The sequence below is a fragment of the Nomascus leucogenys genome, chromosome 24 (assembly GCF_006542625.1).
Source record: "Nomascus leucogenys isolate Asia chromosome 24, Asia_NLE_v1, whole genome shotgun sequence".
NCBI classification, from domain to species: domain Eukaryota; kingdom Metazoa; phylum Chordata; class Mammalia; order Primates; family Hylobatidae; genus Nomascus; species Nomascus leucogenys.
The window spans coordinates 2,703,351-2,727,371 of record NC_044404.1 but is presented as its reverse complement, the minus strand read 5'-3'; the positions used below and the strand labels follow the sequence as shown (position 1 = coordinate 2,727,371).

The window sequence follows — 24,021 nt, the reverse complement described above, 5'->3', positions numbered from 1 at the left end:
CCAGTGAGTTTGCACTTTGAGGACCCACCGCTAGTGTTAGCTTCAAAATCACATTGTAAAAGGCCGGGCGCGGTGGCTCACGCCTGTAATCCCAGCACTTCAGGAGGACGAGGCGGACGGATCACTTGAGCTCAAAAGTTCGAGACCAGCCTGGCCAATATGGCGAAACCTCGTCTAAACCAAAAATATAAAAAATAGTCGGGCGTGGTGGCGAGGGCCTGTCGTTCCAGCTACTCGGGAGGCTGAGGCAGGAAAATCCCTTGAACCCGGGAGGAGGCTGCAGTGAGCCGAGACGACGCCACTGCACTCCAGCCTGGGCGGCAGGGCGAGACTCCGACTCAAAAGTAAACACATAAATAAAATAAAATCACATCGTAAGAGCTCTCCGTGCCCTGATTTTGGGTAAGGTTCAGAGTTAAATTCCGAGATCGGCCTTTACAAGACACACAGACCTGAGGCGCCTCACGAGGTAACCAGCAGTTAAATGGAGCGCGCTCCACCCACCCGCCACTAGGAGTCTCAGCGATCAAGAGGGTGGAAAGCGGGAGTCCAACGCGAAGGAATTCTGCTCGCAAGCCTTGCCACAGGCGCGGGCTTCGCTACCGGAAAAATCCCGGTCAGATTCCCGGAAGCCGGCCACGCGTTCCGCGCAGGCGCAAACTGCTCTAAAAGTAGGCGTTGCTCACCCGGAGCCCCGATTCCTGCGTCACCAGCCCGCGCCGAAGTCGGAAGTGCGCTCACGGCGGTGTTTCTTCTGGAGTCCTGGACCTGAGCAAGCGCTGTTTTGTGCGTCATCATCCCGCGCAGACACAGGAAGTGCCGCACAGAGTTCTGGGCTGAGGTCGGCTATTATATCATCATTACGCGCCAATACAGGAAGTGACGATACTTCTGGAGCGCGGCGGTTGCTGTTTCTTCTTTGGCTCCGGGACCGGCGGCGGCGGCGGCGGCAGCGGCGGCGGCGTAGGGGTGAGTTCCGATTGGGCGGGCCAGCTGTGGGAGCGCAACGAGAACTGCGCACCGAGGTCTTTCTTCCGAGCAGGCCTCAGAGCGGGGCGGACCTGGGCCCAGGGGCGAGCGACACCCTCGCTTCCGCGGACAGTCTCATCCCGCCCGGAACTTCGGGTGGTGGAGGCGGCGGGTCCAAACGCTCTCTGGAGCCAACGTCTGCCAGGCTGAACCTCAAGTGTGCGGGACTGAACCCAGTGCCCGGGTCAGGTGGCCTTGTTCGTGAGCACATCTCGGAGCATCTCCCCGGTCTCAAGGTGCAGCTGTCCAGTGCGCTAATGGCTTCACGTAGTCCAAGTGGTCTTTCTAGCAGATTCTGACAGTAAAAGCAGTGTTTAATGAGTGGCAGGTCCTGAGTTAAGAGCCTTTAAACGGATAATCTTTAATCCACGATCGATACTATCACGTAGGTGTTGTTATTTTGGTTGTTCAGAAGACTAAACTGAGGTGAATTATGTTACCCAAGACCATACAAGAATGACAGAAACGAGATTTGATTTCAAGCAGTCGTTTTTGAGAACCCATCCCTCTTTTTTGTCGCCCATGCTGCAGTGCAGTGGCTGTTCACAAGCGCACTTCAGCCTGAAACTCCTGGGCTCAGTCGGTCCCCCATCTCAGCTTGCAGAGTACCTGGGACTACAGGCGCTCGCCACCTTGCCTTGGTTACAACTTATCCTTCTTTTTTTTTTTTTTTTTTCCCTCTTTTTGAGACAGGGTCTTGCTGGAGTGCAGTGATACGACCTCGGCTCACTGGAACCTCCACCTTTCGGATTCAAGCGATTCTCCTGCCTCAGCCTCCCGAGTAGCTGGGATTACAGGCACCCGCCACCACGCCCAGCTAAGTTTTGTATCTTTAGTAGAGACAGGGTTTTCGCCATGTTGGCCAGGCTGGTCTTGACCTCCTGACCTTGTGATCCACCCGCCTCAGCCTAAAACTTAACTTTTTTTTTTTTTTTTTTTTTTTTTTAAACCAAGTGTTACTTTATTATCCAGGCTGGAGTGCAGTGGCGCAATCTTGGCTCATTGCAGCCTTGACCTCTCTGATTGAAGTGATCCTCCTGCCTCTAGCTGCCTCCTTCCTGTAGCTAGGAATACAGGCACGCACCACCACACTGGGCTAACTTTTGTATTTTTTGTAGAGACGAGGTTTTGCCATGTTGCCCAGGCTGGTCTTGAACTCCTGAGCTCAAGCGATCCGCCCGCCTTGGCCTCCCAAAGTGCTAGGGTTACCGTCTTGAGCCACTGCGCCGGGCACAACTTCTTATTCTTAATGAGAATTTATTCTGAATCCCTCAAAAGTGACTAGGTTGAAGTGTTAGAAACAACAGAGCACCATAGCTTGCTGTGTCCTGATGTAGGCTGAATTATTTTTCTTTTTGCAGTGTTTTAACTCAAATGGGTGATGAAAAGGACTCTTGGAAAGTGAAAACTTTAGATGAAATTCTTCAGGAAAAGAAACGAAGGAAGGAACAAGAGGAGAAAGCAGAGATAAAACGCTTAAAAAATGTAAGCCATGTTTTTTAAGTAAGTGGTTTTCTTAAAGGAGATTTAATTTCTTTGCCCTCATTTTTCCATTAGAACAACGCTTCTTCGGTGAAGTTCTTTTGTACTTCCAAATGTCGCAGGTGAGCCCAAAATCTATTCTAAAAATTAACAAAAACATTCAAATATTCAGTTGACATTAAAGGCACATTTAACACACTAAAGTGGTATCTAGATTGAGCATACATGGAGAATAAAATATTTTGAATGTTAAGTCGTTAGCAAAACTGGACTAATTTTTCTCATTTCATTAGTATATTCATAATAATATCTCTAAGTATTTTTAATATAGTGGGAACTTGCCTTGACATTAATATAAATATTTTACATCTTTCTTGGTTTGCATAGTAATGTACTTAGGAAACCTTTTTAGTAATTTGGTAAGAGGCATTGGCAAAGTACCTCTTTTGCTAATATTTGTAGCATCATTTGGGATGTTTGTGAGTACAGGCATACCTTGCACTTCACTTTATTATGCTTCACAGATAATTCTAATTTTTCCATGTTAAAGGTTTGTAGCAACTCCGCATTGAGCATTTTTCCAATAGCATGTGCTCACTTTGAGACGGAGTCTCGCACTGTCACCCAGGGCCGGGTTCACACCATTCTCCTGCCTCATCCTCCCGAGTAGTTGGGACTACAGGGGCCCACCAACATGCCAAGCTAATTTTTTGTATTTTTTAGTAGAGATGGGGTCTCACCGTGTTAGCCAGGATGGTTTTCATCTCCTGTCCTCGTGATCCGCCCTCCTCGGCCTCCCAAAGTGCTGGGATTACAACAGGCATGAGCCTCCGCACCCAGCCTTTTTGTTTGTTGGTTTGTTTTTGTTTTTGAGACAGAGTCTTGCTCCATTGCCCAGGCTGGAGTGCAGTGGCATGATCTCGGCTCACTGCCACCTCTGCCTCCGGGGTTCAAGTGATTCTCCTGTCTCAGCCTCCCGAGCTGGGACTACAGGCGCCTGCCACCACACTTGGCTAATTTTTGTATTTTTAGTGCAGACAGGCTTTCACCTTGTTGGTCAGGCTGGTCTCGAACTCCTGACCTCAGGTGATTCACCTGCCTCAGCCTCCCAAAGTGCTGGGATTACAGGCGTGAGCCACCGTGCCCGGCCTAAACCAAACTTATATGCGTTGGGAAACCAAAAAATGTGTGCAACTCACTTTATTGTGGTGTTCTGGAGCCAAACCCAAATATCTCCAAGGGATGCCTGTACCATATGAGGTATCACAAAGTATTTGGTTTGCAAGATATGCCTTATGATTCATTTCTGGCTCATATAAGCAACTAACATACTTGGCATAGAGTCTAATGTCCCTTGTCATATATGCTGTTTTTAAATTTCTCATCTCAGGTTTCAGATTACAGAGAGTTGTAATTTTAATGTGATGAAATTTGAAAGTTTTTGTTTGTTTGTTTGTTTGTTTGTTTTTTCCCCAAGACGGAGTCTAACTCTGTCGCCCACGCTGGATTGCAGTGGTGTGATCTTGGGTCACTGCAATGTCTGCCTCCCGGGTTCAAGCAGTTCCTGTCACTACGCCAAGCTAATTTTTGTATTTTTAGTAGAGATGGGGTTTCACTGTGTTGTCCAGGCTGGTTTCGAGCTCCTGACCTCGTGATCTGCCTGCCTGGGCCTCCCAAAGTGCTGGGATTACAAGCCTGAGCCACCATGCCCGGCCAAAAGTTCTTTATATTTTCTTTCTTTTTTTTTTTTTTTTTTTTTGAGACAGAGTCTCGCTCTGTCGCCCAGGCTGGAGTTCAGTGGCACAATCTCGGCTCACTGCAAGCTCTGCCTTCCGGGTTCACGCCATTCTCCTGCCTCAGCCTCTCCGAGTAGCTGGGACTACAGGCGCCCGCCACCACGCCCGGCTAATTTTTTTGTATTTTTAGTAGAGATGGGGTTTCACCGTGGTCTCAATCTCCTGACCTCGTGATCCGCCCGCCTTGGCCTCCCAAAGTGCTGGGATTACAAGTGTGAGCCACCGCGCCCGGCCTTCTTTATATTTTCTAACACTGTCTCATTCAGAGTATATATGAAAGTTTGTTCTTGGATGTTGCCCAGGTTTGATTATCATTAAAAATACTTTTATCTATGAAGAAAAAAATATTTATAAAGAAAATGATTAACTTTCTCTTTGCTTCTTAGTCTGATGACCGGGATTCCAAGCGGGATTCCCTTGAGGAGGGGGAGCTGAGAGATCACCGCATGGAGATCACAATAAGGAACTCCCCGTATAGAAGAGAAGACTCTATGGAAGACAGGTGAGTGGATGTACAGATGTGCAAGACCAAGCTGTACACAGCCCTGGCCTGGCCGTTCCTTCCCAGGGTTATTGTGACAACTACGTGCTATTGTAACTATTAAGGTTTACTCTTTCCTAGGGTTACTGTGACAGGGCATGTTGTTGTAGCTGTTCTACTATTGAGGTTTACTCTTTTCTAGGGTTACTGTGACCAGGCATGCTGTTCTAACTATTGAGGTTTACTCTTTCTTAGGGTTACTGTGACAGGGTGTGCTGTTGTACTATTAAGGTTTACTCTTTCCTAGGGTTACTGTGACATAGCATAACTATTGAGGTTTCTATGTCGCAGCTGTGACTGACTCTCAAGTGTTGTCTGTGGCCCTCCACACCCTTGCCCCTTCTTCCTGTACAGAACTTTGCCATGTGTTACACTGATTAATAAAATTTACTATATAGGATTTTGCACAGGCCAGGTGTGGTGGCTCACACTTGCAATCTCAGCACTTTCGGAGGCCAAGGCGGGCTGATCACCTGAGGTCAGGAGTTCGAGACCACTCTAGCCAACATGGTGAAACCCCATCTTAAAAGGAAAAAAAGGCCAGGTGTGGTGGCTCAGCCTATAATCCCAGCACTTTGGGAGCCCGAGGCGGGCGGATCACAAGGTCAGGAGATCGAGACCATCCTGGCTAACATGGTGAAACCCCGTCTCTACTGAAAATACAGAAAATTAGCCAGGCGTGATGGCAGGCGCCTGTAGTCCCAGCTACTGGGGAGGCTGACGCAGGAGAATGGCGTGAACCCAGGAGGCGGGGCTTACAGTGAGCCGAGATCTCGCCACTGCTCGCCAGACAAAAATTAGCCGGGCGTGGTCGTGGGCGCCTGTAGTCCCAGCTACTTGGGAAGCTGAGGCAGGAGAATGGCATGAACCTGGGAAGGTAGAGATTGCAGTGAGCTGAGATCACGCCACTACACTCCAGTCCGGGTGACAGAGCGAGACTCCATCAAAAAAAGAAAAGAAGATGCCTAAAGTTGGAGAATTAATGTCATTTTTTAAACGATGTTTCAGCTTTGTTCCTCTCTGAATCATGCATTTTTCTGGGTTGAAGAAACCTCATAATAGCCTGATGCTTCTTCGCACTTTCTCAAGCATGACGCAGTGCTGTTGTGTTTTATTTCAGAGGAGAAGAAGATGATTCTTTGGCCATCAAACCACCCCAGCAAATGTCTCGGAAAGAAAAAGCTCATCACAGAAAAGATGAAAAGAGAAAAGAGAAACGTAGGCATCGTAGCCATTCAGCAGAAGGGGGTACAGAAGCATTTCCTTTCTTTGACATCATGTTCAAATGTGGTTTCTTTCCTGTTCCTACTCTCTGCCTTCCCCAGAGCACCACTGAAAAACCAGAGAAAGCAAACTCTAGCTGAAAGCATGCTGTGTCACAGACCATTCAGAGGGGCTATAGAGAGCAAACTCTAGCTGAAAGCATGCATGTGTCACAGACTGAAAACCAGAGAGAGCAAACTCTAGCTGAAAGCGTGCATGTGTCACAGACTGAAAACCAGAGAGAGCAAACTCTAGCTGAAAGCGTGCGTGTGTCACAGACTGAAAACCAGAGAGAGCAAACTCTAGCTGAAACCGTGCATGTGTCACAGACCATTCAGAAGGGCTATAGAGAGCAAACTCTAGCTGAAAGCATGCGTGTGTCACAGACCAAAAACCAGAGAGAGCAAACTCTAGCTGAAAGCATGCATGTGTCACAGACCATTCAGAATGGCTGGTCCATTTTTCCTCTGGGGTTTTCTCTCTCCCATTATATTGTTTGGGAGCAGTGTATTTACATTTAAAATGACCTTAATTCAACAAGTATAGGAGAAAAACACACCCCAAAATGGGTATTTGGTCAAGCCCAAAGAATAGGTTTGGCTTGAGCAGTTTTATCTCATACCAACATCCAGAGGTTCTTACGGGTGTTAAGAAAATTGGACCTGGAGCCTGATTTAAATCTCATTATTATAAATACACTTGATTAATTAATGTGGCTTCATTGCACAGTGTAGAAGCGCACTGATAGCAAAGCTTTGTTGTATAGTCTTTATGAAGAGTGATTTTTTTATTATAAAACTAATATTTTAATTATAGTTTACTCAGTATAGAAAATTTTTTAAAGACGAATATTACAATTTTGCTCTTCTGTGATAGCAGAATTGTTTTTCTTTTTTCTTCATAATTAGATGCTTACTGCAGATAGTTTTCTATTTTCAAAGTTTTTTATTTAACATAAAATCATGATTATTCGGCTGGGTGCAGTGGCCCACACTTATAATCCCACCACTTTGGGAGGACAAGGATGGAGGATCACTTGAGCCCAGGAGTTCAAGACCAGCCTGGCCAATATAGTGAGACCCTGTCTCTTTTTTTTTTTTTTTTGAGACGGAGTCTCGCTCTGTCACCCAGGCTGGAGTGCAGTGACGCGATTTCGGCTCACTTCAAGCTCCGCCTCCCGGGTTCACGCCATTCTCCTGCCTCAGCCTCCTGAGTAGCTGGGACTACAGGCGCCCACGACCACGCCCGGCTAATTTTTTTTGTATTTGTAGTAGAGACGGGGTTTTACCATATTAGCCAGGATGATCTCGATCTCCTGACCTCGTGATCCGCCCGCCTCAGCCTCCCAAAGTGCTGGGATTACAGGCGTGAGCCACCACGCCCGGCCGACCCTGTCTCTTAAAAAAAAAAAAAAAAAAAAAATTAGGATTACTTAACATTAACATCATTATTTAAATATTTAGTGTTCTTGATTTAATTTCTTTTTTGTTTTTTTTTTGGAGATGGAGTCTCGCTTTGTCACCCAGGCTGGAGTGCAGTGGCAAGATCTTGGCTCACTGCAAATTCCGTCTCCTGGATTCACGCCATTCTCCTGCCTCAGCCTCCCGAGTAGCTGGGACTACAGGTGCCCGCCACCAAGCCCAGCTAATTTTTTGTATTTTTAGTAGAGATGGGGTTTCACCATGTTAGCCAGGATGGTCTTGATCTCCTGACCTCGTGATCCACCCGCCTCGGCCTCCCAGAGTGCTGGGATTACAGGCGTGAGCCACTGCACCCGGCCTTAATTTCATTTTCATGTGGGTTTTTTTTTTTTTTTTTTTTTTTTTGAGACGGAGTCTCACTCTTTTGCCCAGGCTGGAGTGCAGTGGCGTGATCTCTGTTCATTGCAACCTCCGCCTCCTGGGTTCAAGCGATTCTCCTGCCTCAGCCTCCCTTAGTAGCTGGGACTACAGGTGCCCGCCACCAAGCCGAGCTAATTTTTGTATTTTTAGTAGAGATGGGGTTTCACTATGTTGGCCAGGATGGTCTTGACCTCCTGACCTCAGGTGACCCGCCCGCCTAAGCCTCCCAAAGTGCTAGGATTACAGGTGTAAGCCACCATGCCCGGCTTCATGTGAAATTTTTGAAGTGAGGTTTCTTTGCATGACACTTTATTTCTCATTAGGGAAGCACGCTAGAGTGAAAGAAAAAGAAAGAGAGCACGAACGTCGGAAACGACATCGAGAAGAACAGGATAAAGCTCGCCGGGAATGGGAAAGACAGAAGAGAAGGGAGATGGCAAGGGAGCATTCCAGGAGAGAAAGGTAAGCGGACTGGGTCAGTTGAGGACTTTAATGAAAGAGTTGTGGTGATGTGTACTGTCATAGCAACAAAGAAGAATTTGGCAATAGAAGTCACATTTGAGCCGGGTGTGGTGGCTCATGCCTGTAATCCCAGCACTTTGGGAGGCCGAGGCAGGCAGATCACGAGGTGAGGAGATGGAGACCATCCTGGCTAACATGGTGAAACCCCGTCTCTACTAAAAAAAATACAGAAAATTAGCCGGGCATGGTGGTGGGCACCTGTAGTCCCAGCTACTCGGGAGGCTGAAGCAGGAGAATGGTGTGAACCCGGGAGGTGGAGCTTGCAGTGAGCCAAGATGGCGCCACTGCACTCCAGCCTGGGCGACAGAGCGAGACTCCGTCTCAAAAAAAAAAAAAAAAAAAAAAAAAGTCACATTTGGTGCAGAAGTGTTAGACATGGAATGGGAAAGCACAGTGAACACTCGACGAGGCTGACCAAGAGAACTGTCCTGAGGGAGTGAGTTTTTACTGCATCTGGAAGTCAAGAACGGGTGTGATTTGATTGAGGGAAGACAATGAAGGGATCAGAAATCTGCACGTCCAGCCGGGCGCAGTGGCTCATGCCTGTAATCCTAGCACTTTAGGAGGCTGAGGTGGCAGGATCCCTTGAGCCTGGGAGGTCAAGGCTACAGAAAGCTGTGATTGCGCTACTGCACTCCAGCATGGTTGACAGAGTGAGACTGTCTCAAAAAAAAAGAAGAAGGGAGATCCCAAAAACCTTGAAACAGTCTGGAAATCGGGACACTGGACTCCTAGGACTCCTGGCCATTAGTCTGTATGTTCATTCCCCTTTATAAGCCAAATTTTCAAGAAAGAACATCGGTGTAGCCCCTGATCTGTTCTGTGAACCAGGAAAAAGACTATAGGCCAGGTGTGAGCAGGCCCATCTCTGCCTTCAGAGTGAGTCCAGAGAAAGCTTGTGAGCTGCTCCAGGAAGGGAGGAGTCTGAAGTGGAAGGGCATGGGCAGCAATGGTTGCTAGCAGCCAGGGTGGGTGCACAGCATGTAAAGATGAAGAGAGGGCGCTGGTTCTTGTTGATGCCAAAGGGTGTGGGAGACACTGAGGCCCAGGGGTCAAGGTCCGAGACCACTGTGGGGTGAGCAAGGTTTCAGTTGGCCTAGTTCCTGTTAATGTGTGGCATTCATGTATGCCACGCCCTGTGCCAGACACCGAGTGTGCCTTGTCCCACGAGAGTAGAGCTTGGGATAGAAGTGGAGGTTGGTAGATGAAATTTGGGCTGTCATATTGATTTCCCAGAAGGTAAAGACAGGAGAGTGAAGGTGCAAAAATTGTTGGGGGCAGACTTTGGGTAGGGCCGATTCAGATCAGCCAATCCAGAACTGGGTGTGGTAGCATATGCTACTTGGGAGGCTAAGGCCAGAGGACCACATGAGGCCAGCCTGGGCAACGTAGGGAGACCTTGTCTCTGACAAAAAGGAAACTGATGAGGATAATCTGAGAAGCACTGATGCTTGAAAAACTGCTGAGCTGTGGGTGAAAGCAGTAAGAATCTGACCTTCTGGCCTGAGAGCTGCTCCCTTTACTGCCTCCACTCTGTGCTTGGGAAGCACAGAGGTTCCACTGGGACAGGGCAGCCGCAGGACCTGCAGTTTTTTTGCTGCCTTGGAAGGGGTTACTCCGTTTAGAGCAGTGGGCAGTGGCCTGTGGCCTTGCCCACCAGCATCCTCAGTGGAGGGAAAAAGAAAAGGCCAAGAGGTCTGCTAGAATGAAGTACAGTGTGGTTGGGAGCAGCTGTGATCTAGCCAAAGACATGCAGCAGAGACTGGAGAGAGCTCGAGCCGCCACCCACTCCCGACCAGCCCTGAGGATGCAGCTGTGTGAAAGGACCTAGCAGAAAATAGAAGCCGCCGCAGATGCGAATGAAGCCTGCACTTTCATTGTGCTCCCTGTCCACACACATCCATGGGCCAAGGAAGCCTTACTGTGGCTCGAGGTATTTCAGCCGAGCCTCTTTCCAGTGCTGGCTAATTGCTAAGCTGTGCAGACATGGTGGTGACCCCTAGGAAGCCAAGGTTGAAAATTAAAATAGGCATATGGGAAAGAACGGGGTGGCCGTAAGCTATGAGGGAGATGGATTTCACAGACAACCAGACAGGCCTCGGTAACACTCGCTCTTTCACCCAGGCTGGAGAGCAGTGGCACGATCTTGGCTCACTGCAGGCTCTGCCCCCCGGGGTTCACGCCATTCTCCTGCCTCAGCCTCCCGCGTATCTGGGACTACAGGCGCCCGCCACCTCGCCCGGCTAACTTTTTGTATTTTTAGTAGAAACGGGGTTTCACCGTGGTCTCGATCTCCTGACCTCGTGATCCGCCCACCTCGGCCTCCCAAAGTGCTGAGATTACAGGCATGAGCCACCGCGCCCGGCCCTTTACAAATGTATTATCTAAAATACAAAGAAGTATGACAGTGTGACCCGTATTGAGGAAGAACATCATCAGTAGAAACTGTCTGAGTGTCCGGATGTTCAGTTTAGTAAAGGCTTGGAAACAACTTGTGGATGGAGCAGTAGAAATTATCCATTCTGAAGAACAGAGAGAAAAAAACAAGAAAAATGAACAGAGCCTCAGAAACCCTTGGTACAACATCTGCTGTACCAAAACACGTCGAATGGGGGTTCCAGGAGAGAGGAAAGATATTTTTTACAATAATGGTTAAAAACTTCCCAGATTTGAATTTTAAAAAAAATCTGCACATTGAAGAGCACAAGAAGTTTGAACTAGAAGAAATACAAAGTCACATCATAGTCCAACTTGCGAAGGCCAAAGAGAAAATGTTGAAAGGCCTCAGAGAAGAATGACCCATCCCATGAAAGGGGAGCTTCAATACCGCCAGCCATTGACTTCTTAGAAACAGTGGAGGCCAGAAGGCAGTGGAGTGGCATATTCAGGCTGCTCAAAGAGGAGAACCGTCAGCCAGGAATCAACACCATTCTACACAAGTAAAAGGGAAAGAAAGACATTCCCTGAGAAGCAGAGACTGGTGGGATTCATTGCTGGCGAAACCTGCCTTAAAGGAAATACTAAAGGAAGACCTTCAAGTTGAATGGAAGTGACACCAGACGGTAACTTGAATCCTCAGGAAGGAAGGACAGGCACTGCAGATAGCAAGTGTAGGTTGACATCAATATCCTATAAATATCTCTCCTCACATCTTAGGTTTTACTGGAACTATGATTGTATAAAATAATTACACTGTGTTGTCGTGGTATGTAACGTAAATGGACTGCACAAAGAAGACGGAATGAAGCTGTATTACAACAGTTTTATATTGTACTGGAATTGAGCTAGTATTGTGAGGAATATTGTGATCCCTAGAGCAACCACTAAGAAAACAACTTTTTAAAAAGTACAAATAACAAATTAAAATGGTATGCTAAACATATGTAATTTAAAATCAAAAAGGGAAGAATAAAAAAGACACAGAACAAAGCCAGAAAAGTAAATCCAACCGTACGTGTAATTATATGACATGTGAAAGGTCTCTATGCCCCAAACAGACGGGGCAGATTATCAGATAGAAAAACAAGATCTAACTGTATGCTGTGTCTGCTAGAGAATGGGAAAAGACGCAGCGTACAAACATCAGCTCTCATAGGAGAGCTTGAATGGCTGTACTCATACCAGACAAAAAAGATGTTAAGAAATATTAGAAACCAGCCTGGCCAATATGGTGAAACCCCGTCTCTACTAAAAATACAAAAATCACCTGGGTGTGGTAGCGCATGCCTGTAATCCCAGCTACTCGGGAGGCTTAGATATGAGAATCACTTGAACTCGTGAGATGGAGGGTGCAGTGAGCCGAGATCGCGCCGCTGCACTCCAGCCTGGGCGACAGAGCAAGACCCCGTCTCAAAAAAAAGCTTGAAACAACAAAGAGCAAGGGCTCCACAGCCACAAAAAGGCCAGCACAGCAGGAAGATGCAGCAGTGGTACGTGTGAATGCATCTCACCACACAGCCCAGAATCCATGAAGCAGACACTGATTGAATGGAAAGAAATGGATCATTTATTAATAGAATTGGAAATGGCAGCCGGGCACGGTGGCTCGTGCCTGTAAACCCAGCACTTTGGGAGGCCGAGGGAGGCCGAGGTGGGCAGATCATCTGAGGTCAGGAGTTTGAGACCAGCCTGGCCAACATGGTAAAGTAAAACCCTGTCTCTAATAAAAATGCAAAAATTAGCCAAGCGTGCTGGTGGGTGCCTGTAACCCCAGCTACACAGGAGGCTGAGGCAGGAGAATCGCTTGAACCTGGGAGACAGGTTACAGTGAGCCGGGATTGCGCCATTGCACTACAAAAGAATTAAATTAGAAATTAACAGAAAGAAACCTGGGAAAATCTTCAAATGTTAGGAAATTTAACAACACAATTCTGAATAACCCATGGCTCATAGAAATAATCATAAGGAAAACAGAAAATATCTTGAACTAAATAAAAATGAAAACAACGTGGCCAGGTGCGGTGGCTCATGCCTCTAATCCCAGCACTGTGGGAGGCCGAGGCAGGCGGATCGCAAGGTCAGGAGTTCGAGACCATCCTGGCTAACACGGTGAAACCCTGTCTCTACTAAAAATACAAAAATTAGCCCGGCATAGTGGTGGGCGCCTGTAGTCCCAGCCACTCGGGAGGCTGAGGCAGGAGAATCGCTTGAACCCGGGAGGCAGAGGTTGCAGTGAGCCGAGATCGTGCCACCAGACTCCAGCCTGGGGGACAGATAGAGACTCCGTCTCAATAAAATAAAAAAATAAAGAAAAAAAAAACTTCATGGATTGAACTACATGGAAAGCCAGTTTACAAATTTGGACAAAAACGCGATAAGCAAGCTTTCTGTTTAGGGGGAATGATGGTGTGTGCCTCTTGCAGGGACCGCTTGGAGCAGTTAGAAAGGAAGCGGGAGCGGGAGCGCAAGATGCGGGAGCAGCAGAAGGAGCAGCGGGAGCAGAAGGAGCGCGAGCGGCGGGCGGAGGAGCGGCGCAAGGAGCGGGAGGCCCGCAGGGAGGGTAGGCGGCGCGGTGGGCAGCTGTGCTCGGCGGGACGGGTGTCTGCTGCCCCCTGGTGTTGCGCACTTGCTTTCACAGGCGAGTGCTTGGTTCCTGTGCTTGCTTTTTGCCCCTGCCTTTTATTTTTTTGGAGACAGTTTGGCTCTTGTCCCGCAGGCTGGAGTGCGGTGGCGCGATCTCAGCTCACGGCAACCTCTGCCTCCCGGGTTCAAGTGATTCTCCTGCCTCAGCCTCCCGAGCAGCAGGGATTACAGGCACCCGCCACGATGTTCAGCTAATTTTTTGTATTTGTAGTAGAGACAGGGTTTCACCGTGTTAGCCAGAATGGTCTCGATCTCCTGGCCTCGTGATCCACCCGCCTCGGCCTCCCAAAGTGCTGGAATTACAGGTGTGAGCCACTGCGCCCAGCCAGTACAAGCTTTTATAGTCACCCACGTCCTCACCTCAATGGAGATCTTTATTTCTTCATCCAGCTTCTGGTTTCTGTCTGGTGTCCTTTCCTTACACCCCACACAACTCCCTGGAGCTTATTATTCTTCAAGGCAGGTCTAGGTCTAGTAGTAATGAACTCCCTCTGCTTTTGTTTATCTGGGAATATCCTCATTTCTCTCTTACCTTTGAAGGAAAGTTTGCTGGATACGTGGTTCTTGGTTGACAATTTTGTTGTTGTTTTGAGACAGTGTCTTGTTCTGTCAAGACACTTGTTGTTGTTTTGAGACAGTGTCAGTTCTGTTGCCCAGGCTGGAGTGCAGTGGAGCGATCATAGGTCACTGCAACCTCGAACTCCTGGGCACAAGTAATCTTCCCACCTCAGCCTCCCGCGTAGCTGAGACCTACAGGGGTAGCGTGTGCCACCACACCCGGCTCATTTTTTAGTAGAAACAAGGTCTCCCTGTATTGCCCAGGCTGGTCTTGAATTCCTGGGCTCAAGGAACCCTCATGCCTAGCTGATAGTTTTTCCTTTTCACTGGGAATATTTCAGCCCATTGTCTTCTGGCCTCCAAAGTTTCTGATGAGAAATCTGATGATCTTATTGAAGATCCCTTGGATGCTTTAATCTGATGATCTCATTGAGGATCCCTTGGATGCTTTGAAGATTCTCTTTGCCTTTGGCTTTCAACTGTTCAATAATGGGTTTTCGTGTGGGTCTCTTGATTTCATTCTACCTGGAGCTCATTGAGCCTCTCTAATGTTTATATTCATGGTTTTCATCCAATGTGGGGGTTTTAAGGAATTCTTCAGATACCCTCTCTGCTCCTCTCCTCCTTCCTGGGCTCCCACAAATCTGTTGGGGTCCCCGAGGCCGCTCAGCACTGCTCACTTCTCTTCAGTCTCTTCTGCTTTCTTTTCCTCAGACGACGTGATTTTATTGTTGTGTCTTCAGGCTCACCGATTATTTCTTCTGCCTGTGAGTTGCTGTTGTGAATATTTACTTTTTAGTGTCTGTTGTGAGCCTGTACTTATTAGCTCTGGAATTTCTCTCTGGTTTCTTGTTGGATCTTCTGTCTCTGTTGATATTTCCGTCCTGTTCACGTGTCATTTTCTTGACTTTCTCCAAATCTTTCTTTCGTTCTCTGAGGAACTGAAGGTTAAGACAGTTCCCTAAAGTCTTTGTCTGGGGCATCTGCCGTCAGGTGATTTTCAGGAACTGTGTCTGTTGGCTTCTTTTTTTTCCGTCTGAATGGGACACACTCTCCTGTTTCTTTGTTTCTCTTGTGTTTTTCTTTTTTTTTTTTTTTTGAGACAGAGTCTCACTCTGTCGCCAGGCTGGAGTACAGTACAGTGGCACAATCTCGGCTCACTGCAACCTCTGTCTCCTGGGTTCAAGCAATTCTCTGCCTCAGCCTCCCCAGTAGCTGGGATTACAGGCGCCCGCCACCATGCCCGGCCAATGTTTTTGTATTTTTAGTAGAGACGGGGTTTCACCATCTTGGCCAGGCTGGTATTGAACTCCTGATCTTGTGATCCACCCGCCTCAGCCTCCCAAAGTGCTGGGATTACAGGCATGAGCCACCATGCCCGGCTGTCTTGTGTTTTTCTTAGTCAAAAGAAATGGACATTTGAAGCTCGTGATGTGATTCTTCCTGGTCCCCTCAAGGGTGTGCACTTGTTTTGGTTGTGCTGGGCTGTGTCTGTGGGGTCCGCCTGTTGTGGAAACTCGGGGTCTACACGGGTCTTTTCTGAGCCTGAGCCTTTCCCTGGTCATGTGCAGCCACTTTTTGACGTTCCCGTCAATACAGTTGTTTTTAATGTTCTTGTCCTGAAGCGTCTGCCTCCTAAAGGGGGATAAGAGACAAATGAAGGGGGCAAAGGGGTACATGGTGCTCATGCCCTGGAAGTACCTTCATCTTGGGGGTGGCCGTGGCTGCTGCCTCTTCATGCCTCTGGGGTGGGACACACAGTTGTCACACTGACCTCGGGTGTGTGTGTCCGTCTGCCCACCTGGGTCCGGCGAGCTGCATGCAGGCTGCTGCCTGCCACAGTGGGGAGTGAGGTGGGAGCCACTAATGTGCGAAGCGGTGACGTTGATTAATGAATCACAATTTACTCTCCCAAGATTTCCCCTGAGGTTGCAAACCTTCAGTAGACTCCAGAGCACCTCAGTAGTTGCATAGGACTGATCCTGTGATGCAGTTGTTGTCTAGGTGGGGAGACTGATTCCCAGTGCTTCCTACTCCATCTTTCCAGAATCTTCTCCCACCCCTTTTTGACCAGTGAAGATCAGTCTAGAAGGTCCACCTGGGTCCTTGGGCTCACGGCCTCCAAGTTGGAGCTTTTTCTCCCTGGGCTTCCTGGCCTCTGACCCCGATGCTGTCAGCGCCCTGTGCACGCTGTGGGTGTGTCTGCCAGGTGTGGGTGTGGGAGACGAGGCAGCTGTGCCAGGTGGGGCCTTTTGAGGAAGGCAGTGTTGCTAGTGCCGTCTCTCTCTCTGCCCTGCGCGCCAGTGTCTGCACATCACCGAACGATGAGAGAGGACTATAGCGACAAAGTGAAAGCCAGCCACTGGAGTCGCAGCCCACCTCGGCCGCCGCGGGAGCGGTTCGAGTTGGGAGACAGCCGGAAGCCAGGTGAGGCCAGGCCGGCGCCTGCGCAGAAGCCAGCACAGTGTGAGTCCTTTCTGGGGGATGTTTGGCATAAGTGTGTAAGATTCATTTAAAGCCCAGATAAGTAACCGCTTCAGAAGAAAGTGAGAGATGTGCTGGCTGAAGTCTTCTCGTGTCGTGAGAGGGACTGTGAGTGTCTGTGTGCAGCCAGGACACAGGACGTGTGTTTATCCTCTGGGACATTGGCCACTGGCCCCATTAGAGAAGTGGCTTCCAGCGTCTGTGGATGAGCTGGTTTCGTACCAAGCGAAGTTAATCATTATGCGAAAGGCACTAGTTTTGGGGTGGTGGTAGCTTGTTTGTTTAAAAACATTTCCCCAAATTCACCTTTAATGGTTTATTTCATAAGTAAAAGAAGAGAAAATGGAAGAAAGAGACCTGCTGTCCGACTTACAGGACATCAGCGACAGTGAGAGGAAGACCAGCTCGGCCGAGTCCTCGTCAGGTACCTGGAACCGCCTGGCCAAGGCCTTGACCACTGCTGCCCAGGAAGGCCCAGGTTCACCCTCTACTCTGCTGTCTTTCTACAGCGGAATCAGGCTCAGGTTCTGAGGAGGAAGAGGAGGAGGAGGAAGAGGAGGAGGAGGAAGGGAGCACCAGTGAAGAATCAGAGGAGGAAGAGGAGGAAGAGGAAGAGGAGGAGGAGGAGACCGGCAGCAATTCTGAGGAGGTGTCAGAGCAGTCTGCCGGTGAGGCACCGCGATGACTGTGTGAGGTGTTGTGACTTCACTGTAGTGTTAGAAACTGCAGAGAAATAGCTGGCGGGCGGGGGAGTTGAAACTCCCTTCTATCTAGGACTCCCTCAGGACACCTCCACGTCAATTCTTTTTTTTTCTTTGTTTTTTTTGAGACGGAATCTTGCTCTGTTGCCCAGGCTGGAGTGCAATGGCATGATCTTGGCTCACGGCAACCTCTGCCTCCTGGGTTCAGGTGATCCTCCCGCCTCAGCCTCCCAAGTAGCTAGGACTACAGGTGTGCGCCACCATGCCCGGATAATTTTTGTCGAGATGGGGTTTGTAGTCGAGACGGGGTTTCACCACATTGGCCAGGATGGTCTTGAACTCCTGACCTCAGGTGATGCACCCGCCTTGGCCTCCCAAAGTGCTGGGATTACAAGCGTGAGCCACTGCGCCCAGCCTCCACATCCGTTCTTGGGAACACTTGTTGCTTAGCTGAAGCGGAGCCCGCATCCTGCCTGTGGCAGCACTCACCCTGGTGCCGGTCTGAGCAGACGTCTCCTTTCTCTTGCAGAAGAAGTAAGTGAGGAAGAAATGAGTGAAGATGAAGAACGAGAAAACGAAAACCACCTCTTGGTTGGTAAGAGGCCTCCCTGGAGACAGAGCCCCCTCCTTGTCTGTCTCCGAGTGCAGCAGCCCTCTCTTAAGATAGCTGGTCCTGCGAGGCGTGGGGCACACCAGGGGCTGGGAGGCCACCTGATTCATTGGCCACTCCAGGCTGTGCCGGTGGGGCCTGCATTCCTCAGCGAGGCACAGTGCTGACCAAGGGCATCCTGAGTGCCCAGCCGGGCCGAGGAGCTGGGAAGCCCAGGCCCAGTTCCCCACAGGGGAGGCCCGTCAGATGGTGGCTCTGGGCCTGTTGCTGCAGAGCAGAGGCCTGGCCTGGCCTCCGGCAGGCAGTGAGGCTGTGTCCTCAGCCTGGGGGACATGGATTTGGGCTTGTCCCCCACATGACACCGCACGCCTCCTCCCAGCTCAGCATCCGGGCTCTGTCTCAGCCGAGCCTGCCAGCAACTCCTAGGCGTCGGTGCCCTGTGTCCACGGGAGGAGAGCCCAGCACCAGCACCTCCCAGCGGGACACGGGGCAGCACTGCCACGCACTTCATGCCCCCGGGGCAGGGGGAGGTTCGTGATCCTTGCTTATTCCTAGCTTCGTAATTAGGTTCAACTTTTCCAGTTCCAGAGTCACGGTTTGACCGAGATTCCGGGGAAAGTGAAGAAGCAGAGGAAGAAGTGGGTGAGGGGACGCCGCAGAGCAGCGCCCTGACAGAGGGCGACTATGTGCCAGACTCCCCTGCCCTGTCGCCCATCGAGCTCAAGCAGGAGCTGCCCAAGTACCTGCCGGCCCTGCAGGTCAGGCCCTCCCTTCGCCCTGGGCCGCTGTCTGCATTGGCCATCGGAGTTACCACAGGGGCTGAGCGAAGCCTGGCCCCCGTGTTGGCGTCTGTCGCCTCACAGGGCTGCTGGGCCCACTGGGGCAGTGATGGGCGGGCACAGCCACTGGCCCCTCGTGCTTCTAGGTCCTGCCTCTTTCTCGTGCAGGACGTAACTGGGTGGACAGGGAGGTGCCCGCAGGGCTGCTCTGCGGCTTGAAAGGCAGGCAGCCTGGGCGTGCGGCCGCACTGCTGCCCGAGCAGTGCCCTCCACTTGACCCCCTGCGTGGGCGGGTTATGTAGGCAACAAGGCCTTGTTACCGGCATCTGTGCAGGGCTTGGATCGGGATCAGCTACGGGAGTCAGTGTAGATGTGTGGCCAGAAGCCTTTTGTTTAGGCAGCTGTCAATAAGGCGGGATATTGCTGGGAGCGACTTGGAAGGGACAGGCCTGAGAAGGTGCCAGTGGCCTCTGGGGCCTGGGAGACTGGCAGGGACTTGGCCTCCTCCTTGGTGCCTGTGGGTGGAGAGGTTCTCTCTGGCGTATGCAGCAGGCCTCTGTCGACTGTCCTATGCCTTGTGAGCTCCTTTGCCCCTTAGTGCTCCTGAGCATAGGCGTCGGGCCACAGGCCACCCCGAGTACGTGACATCCAGCCCTGGGCACCGGCCCCAAGGTACACCCAGGGGGAGGTGCCCTGGCATGGGGCATCATGCTGCACCTGGCAGGTAGTGCCCGTCCTCAGTGTCATTCTGGTACAAGCAGGGGACACATCCAGTTTGAAAGACTCTCAGGACGGCCTTTTTTTTTGGAGACTGGGTCTGTCTCTGTCACCCAGGCTGGAGTGGAGTGGCTTAATCATAGCTCACTGCAGCCTCCACCTCCCAGGCTCAAACAATCCTCCCATCTCAGCCTCCTGAGTAGCTGGAACTACAGGCGCAAGCCACCATGCCTGGCTAATTTTTTTATTTTGTAGAAGAGTTTTGGCGGGCACAGTGGCTCACGCCTGTAATCCCAGCACTTTGGGAGGCCGAGGCGGTGGGCGGATCAGAGGTCAGGAGTTCGAGACCAGCCTAGCCAATATGGTGAAACCCCATCTCTACTAAAAATACAAAAATTTGCCTGGCGTGATGGTGCATACCTATAATCCCAGCTACTAGGGAGGCTGAGGCAGGAGAATCGCTTGAACCCAGGAGGTGGAGGTTGCAGTGAGCCGAGATCTCGCCATTACACTCCAGCCTGGGTGACAGAGCGAGACTCCGTCTCAAAAAAAAAAAAAAAAAAAGAAAACAGAGTCTTGCTATGTTGGCCAGGCTGGTCTTGAACTCCTGGGCTCAAGCAATCCTGCCTTACTCTCCCAAAGTGCTGGAATTACAGGCCTGAGCCCTCGCACCTGGCTGGGATGGCCTTTTGTTCACACTGGTTTTGTTTGATAATAAAGTGTCAGATGGTTTTGCAAGGAAAGAGACTTTGAAAGAACTGAGCTACTCCCGGCCCCACCCCCGGCCCAGTCCCAAGGCTCTGCCCTGCACCCGCCCCGTGCCGGGTGTGCCATGCCTGTGGACGCAGCCACCCTCCCTCCAGCTGGCATGGCCACTGAGACCTCACATAGGCGCTTCCTTCCCAGGGCTGCCGGAGCGTCGAGGAGTTCCAGTGCCTGAACAGGATCGAGGAGGGCACCTATGGAGTGGTCTACAGAGCAAAAGACAAGAAAACAGGTGGGTGGAGTCCTGGCTCACCCCACAAAGGCAAGGGGAAGTGGGGCAGGGGCTGGCTGCCCGAGAGCTGCAACTACACCAGGTCCCGCCTCACCTGAGCAGCTACTGGAGGTTGGACCCCTCAGTGCCTCTAGAAGCCAGAGGTCAGCCTGGCCCTGGGGCTTTGCCACTTCTTGCAGTAGCAGGCGGCGTGCCCCACAGGGCCGAGGCCCAGTACGTGGAGTGGTCTGTGCCAGGGTTGGTCTGCAGGTTTGTGTTCCCAGCGTCCCGCCCAAGTAGGTGTGTGAGCCAGGGACTCTGTTGGGGAGTCAGCCACTGGGATCCCAGGTGAGGCCAGCTCTGCTGGGGAAGTCGACGTGGAGTCGGCGTGGCCACTGGGATCCCAGGTGGCTGTAGGTGGCTGTGAGTGTCTGTGGTGTGTTGAGAGTAGGAAGCCGTGGGTGTTGCCCAGACCTCAGCTGGGGTGTTCTCCTGGTGCCCACGTGCCGCCACCTAGAACGAGATCCCCCTCCGTGAAATGCTGACACTTTGGGCACTGCCTGCGGTCCTCACTGAACGAGTCCACTGTTGGTACCATGGTTTTGAGAATGCCTTTCAGTGCTGTCTGTGTTTTCTTCACAGATGAAATTGTGGCTCTAAAGCGGCTGAAGATGGAGAAGGAGAAGGAGGGCTTCCCGATCACGTCGCTGAGGGAGATCAACACCATCCTGAAGGCCCAGCATCCCAACATCGTCACCGTTAGAGTGAGCATGGCCCCACCGCGCCTGGCCCTAGGTGGAAGGCTTTTCCGACAGGGCCCCGTGCTGTCTTGGGGCCGGGTGCTTCCTACACTCCCCTGCGCTTAGTGGAGCCCTTCACAGACCACACAGAAGCAAGCATCTGCCTCCTGGGTGGCACCGGAGGTCCTTACTGTCCCTCAGCATCTGCGCCCGGGTTCAGGTGGTGGCGGGGGTGGGTGGGGGCCTGGAGGTGCCCAGCATCACGGAGCCAATGCCGTGCAGGAGATCGTGGTGGGCAGCAACATGGACAAGATCTACATCGTGATGAACTATGTGGAGCACGACCTCAAGAGCCTGATGGAGACCATGAAACAGCCCTTCCTGCCAGGTACAGCCGCACCCCAAGGGCCTCTCTGCGCACAAGTGGGGACAGTGTCCTGGTGACCCCCACGGTGGCACTGCTGCAGGGAGGGCCAGTTGCATCCACAGGGAAAGCCCTGAGAAGCCTCTGTTGCTGCCGAGGCGAGTGGGCCACCCTTGAGTGCCCTGGGCTGGGGGCGGCCGGGTCCACATGGGAGCCTGTCTCCCTCCCAGGGGAGGTGAAGACCCTGATGATCCAGCTGCTGCGGGGGGTGAAGCACCTGCACGACAACTGGATCCTGCACCGTGACCTCAAGACGTCCAACCTGCTGCTGAGCCACGCCGGCATCCTCAAGGTGAGTCCCCCTCCCGAGTGGCCCATCCCAGGGAGACCTGTCCGGGCCCACCCACAGCCGTCCATCTGCCCTTGCAGGTGGGTGACTTCGGGCTGGCACGGGAGTACGGATCCCCTCTGAAGGCCTACACCCCGGTCGTGGTGACCCTGTGGTACCGCGCCCCAGAGCTGCTGCTTGGTGCCAAGGTGAGTCCTGGGCGTCAGCCTCCCCTGCCCCCCACTCAGCCTCCCACAGCTTTGCAGGCCCTGGCCCTCCTGAACGCCTCTCCTGGCCTCTTAGGAATACTCCACGGCCGTGGACATGTGGTCAGTGGGCTGCATCTTCGGGGAGCTGCTGACTCAGAAGCCTCTGTTCCCCGGGAAGTCAGAAATTGATCAGATCAACAAAGTGTTCAAGGTGGGTCTGGGCCCTGCTGCAGGTGCACTGTGGGGTTGTGGAGGAGCTGCAGGAATGGGGCTGGGGGGCGCACAGGTGCTGGGTTGAGATGGGGACCAGGGCCACTGAGAGCCCTCCTGGTGGCTTCTGTGACGGGACACAGGTGCCAACACTGTGGGCTACTTGGCGTAGCTGTTGAAGCACCTCTGTCTTTCAGGATCTGGGGACCCCCAGTGAGAAAATCTGGCCCGGCTACAGCGAGCTCCCAGCAGTCAAGAAGATGACCTTCAGCGAGCACCCCTACAACAACCTCCGGAAGCGCTTCGGGGCCCTGCTCTCAGACCAGGGCTTCGACCTCATGAACAAGTGAGCGCAGCGCAGCCGGGCGGCGGGAGGTCCCGAGCCATAGCGGTGGCTTCCCGGTCCGAGGCCCACCTGCTGGCTCACCACCTTCCAGAACTACTCTGGTGCCTGGCGCCCCATGCCCTGAGCCCCGTCCCAACACAGCCCATCTTTGGGGGACCCAGTGGAGCACACGAGCGCCTCCTGGGCCTCTGGCCCTCTCCCCCCAGGTTCCTGACCTACTTCCCCGGGAGGAGGATCAGCGCTGAGGACGGCCTCAAGCACGAATATTTCCACGAGACCCCCCTCCCCATCGACCCCTCCATGTTCCCCACGTGGCCTGCCAAGAGTGAGCAGCAGCGTGTGAAGCGGGGCACCAGCCCGAGGCCCCCTGAGGGAGGCCTGGGCTACAGCCAGCTGGTGAGGGGCCTGGCGGGTGGGGCGTGCCCACAGGTGGGACTGGCTTGGGCAGGGTCCTCACGATAGCCGACTCGTCCCAGGGCGACGACGACCTGAAGGAGACGGGCTTCCACCTTACCACCACGAACCAAGGGGCCTCAGCCGCGGGCCCCGGCTTCAGCCTCAAGTTCTGAAGGTCAGAGTGGACCCCGTCATGGGGAGAACTCAGCCGGGACCACAGGCGCAGCTACTGCGGCTGGAGCTGCGATGAGACTCAGAATTTGTCTTATTTTGTGCTCCATGTTTTGTTTTTGTATTTTGGTTTGTAAATTTGTAGAATTAAATCATTTTCCTTGTTGTGGAGGAAAGAGCTGTGTTTTCAGGTCTCCGTGCCTTGCCCAGGGAGGAGAGGGTGGGCATCTGCGGGTGCCCACTTGGGGCAGCACAAACCTCCACACACCCTCTCCCACTCTCGACACTCAGGGCTGGCTGGGCCGTGATTTGGAAAGGAGCTGGTGGGGGCCGAGTCGATTGTTTAATCTTCCGAGCTGGAGACCTGTTTGTGTGTTGGGATGAGCAATGCCTTCTTGCCCCAACCCACTCCTCCAGACCAGCCCTATCCACACAGGCCCCTGGCCCCCAGCCCCAGGTGTGCCAGCAGCCTCAGCAGGTTTTTATACAACGTTGTTATGAGTTTTAAAATGTATTAAAATATTCTTCGAGGAAAGCTCCCCGTGTTCTTCTTTCAGTGGCCCGGGACCATGTGTGGGAGGGGAGACGCAGACCACCCGGCTCTAGGGGAAGAGGGTGGGGTGGGTGGCTGTGGCCTCTGACCCCACGTGGGCCAGTGTCTTCCCCAAGCAGGAGGGGTGCTCCCACCTCCTGGGGGGCCTCCACTGTGGCAAGGTGGTCCCCCACCCTGTGCCAGTCCTCCCAGCCCCCACCCACATCCCCTTGCAGAAGATCCTGGAGGCCCATCCCAGCCACGTCCTTCAGGAAGCCCCCCCTTGCCTCCCTCCCCCATCTCTGAGCAAATCCTAGACAGAACCCAGGCTTCCGGCGGTATCC

General features: G+C 51.9%; 1 protein-coding gene across 6 annotated transcripts; it reads left to right on the top strand.

Moving 5' to 3' along the window:
- The first annotated feature begins 856 nt into the window (after positions 1-856).
- Positions 857-23,680, top strand: CDK11B (cyclin dependent kinase 11B). 6 transcript variants are annotated; one of them, XM_030805127.1, is made up of 21 exons: positions 870-969; positions 2,391-2,514; positions 2,587-2,633; positions 4,694-4,809; positions 5,969-6,096; positions 8,276-8,414; positions 13,337-13,473; positions 16,419-16,541; positions 16,927-17,022; positions 17,108-17,266; positions 17,829-17,894; positions 18,492-18,667; positions 20,312-20,402; positions 21,024-21,145; positions 21,404-21,509; positions 21,716-21,837; positions 21,915-22,022; positions 22,117-22,233; positions 22,430-22,578; positions 22,785-22,974; positions 23,055-23,680. In XM_030805127.1, exons 3-21 carry the CDS (start codon positions 2,625-2,627, stop codon positions 23,145-23,147), a joined length of 2,247 nt encoding a protein of 748 aa, XP_030660987.1. In that variant the 5' UTR covers positions 870-969; positions 2,391-2,514; positions 2,587-2,624; the 3' UTR covers positions 23,148-23,680. The 6 variants fall into 6 exon arrangements, with proteins under 6 accessions (XP_030660985.1, XP_030660984.1, XP_030660983.1 ...); XM_030805126.1 differs by having other exon boundaries at positions 16,419-16,580; positions 18,477-18,667; XM_030805125.1 differs by lacking the exon at positions 2,587-2,633 and having other exon boundaries at positions 857-969.
- The last annotated feature ends 341 nt before the right edge of the window (positions 23,681-24,021 follow it).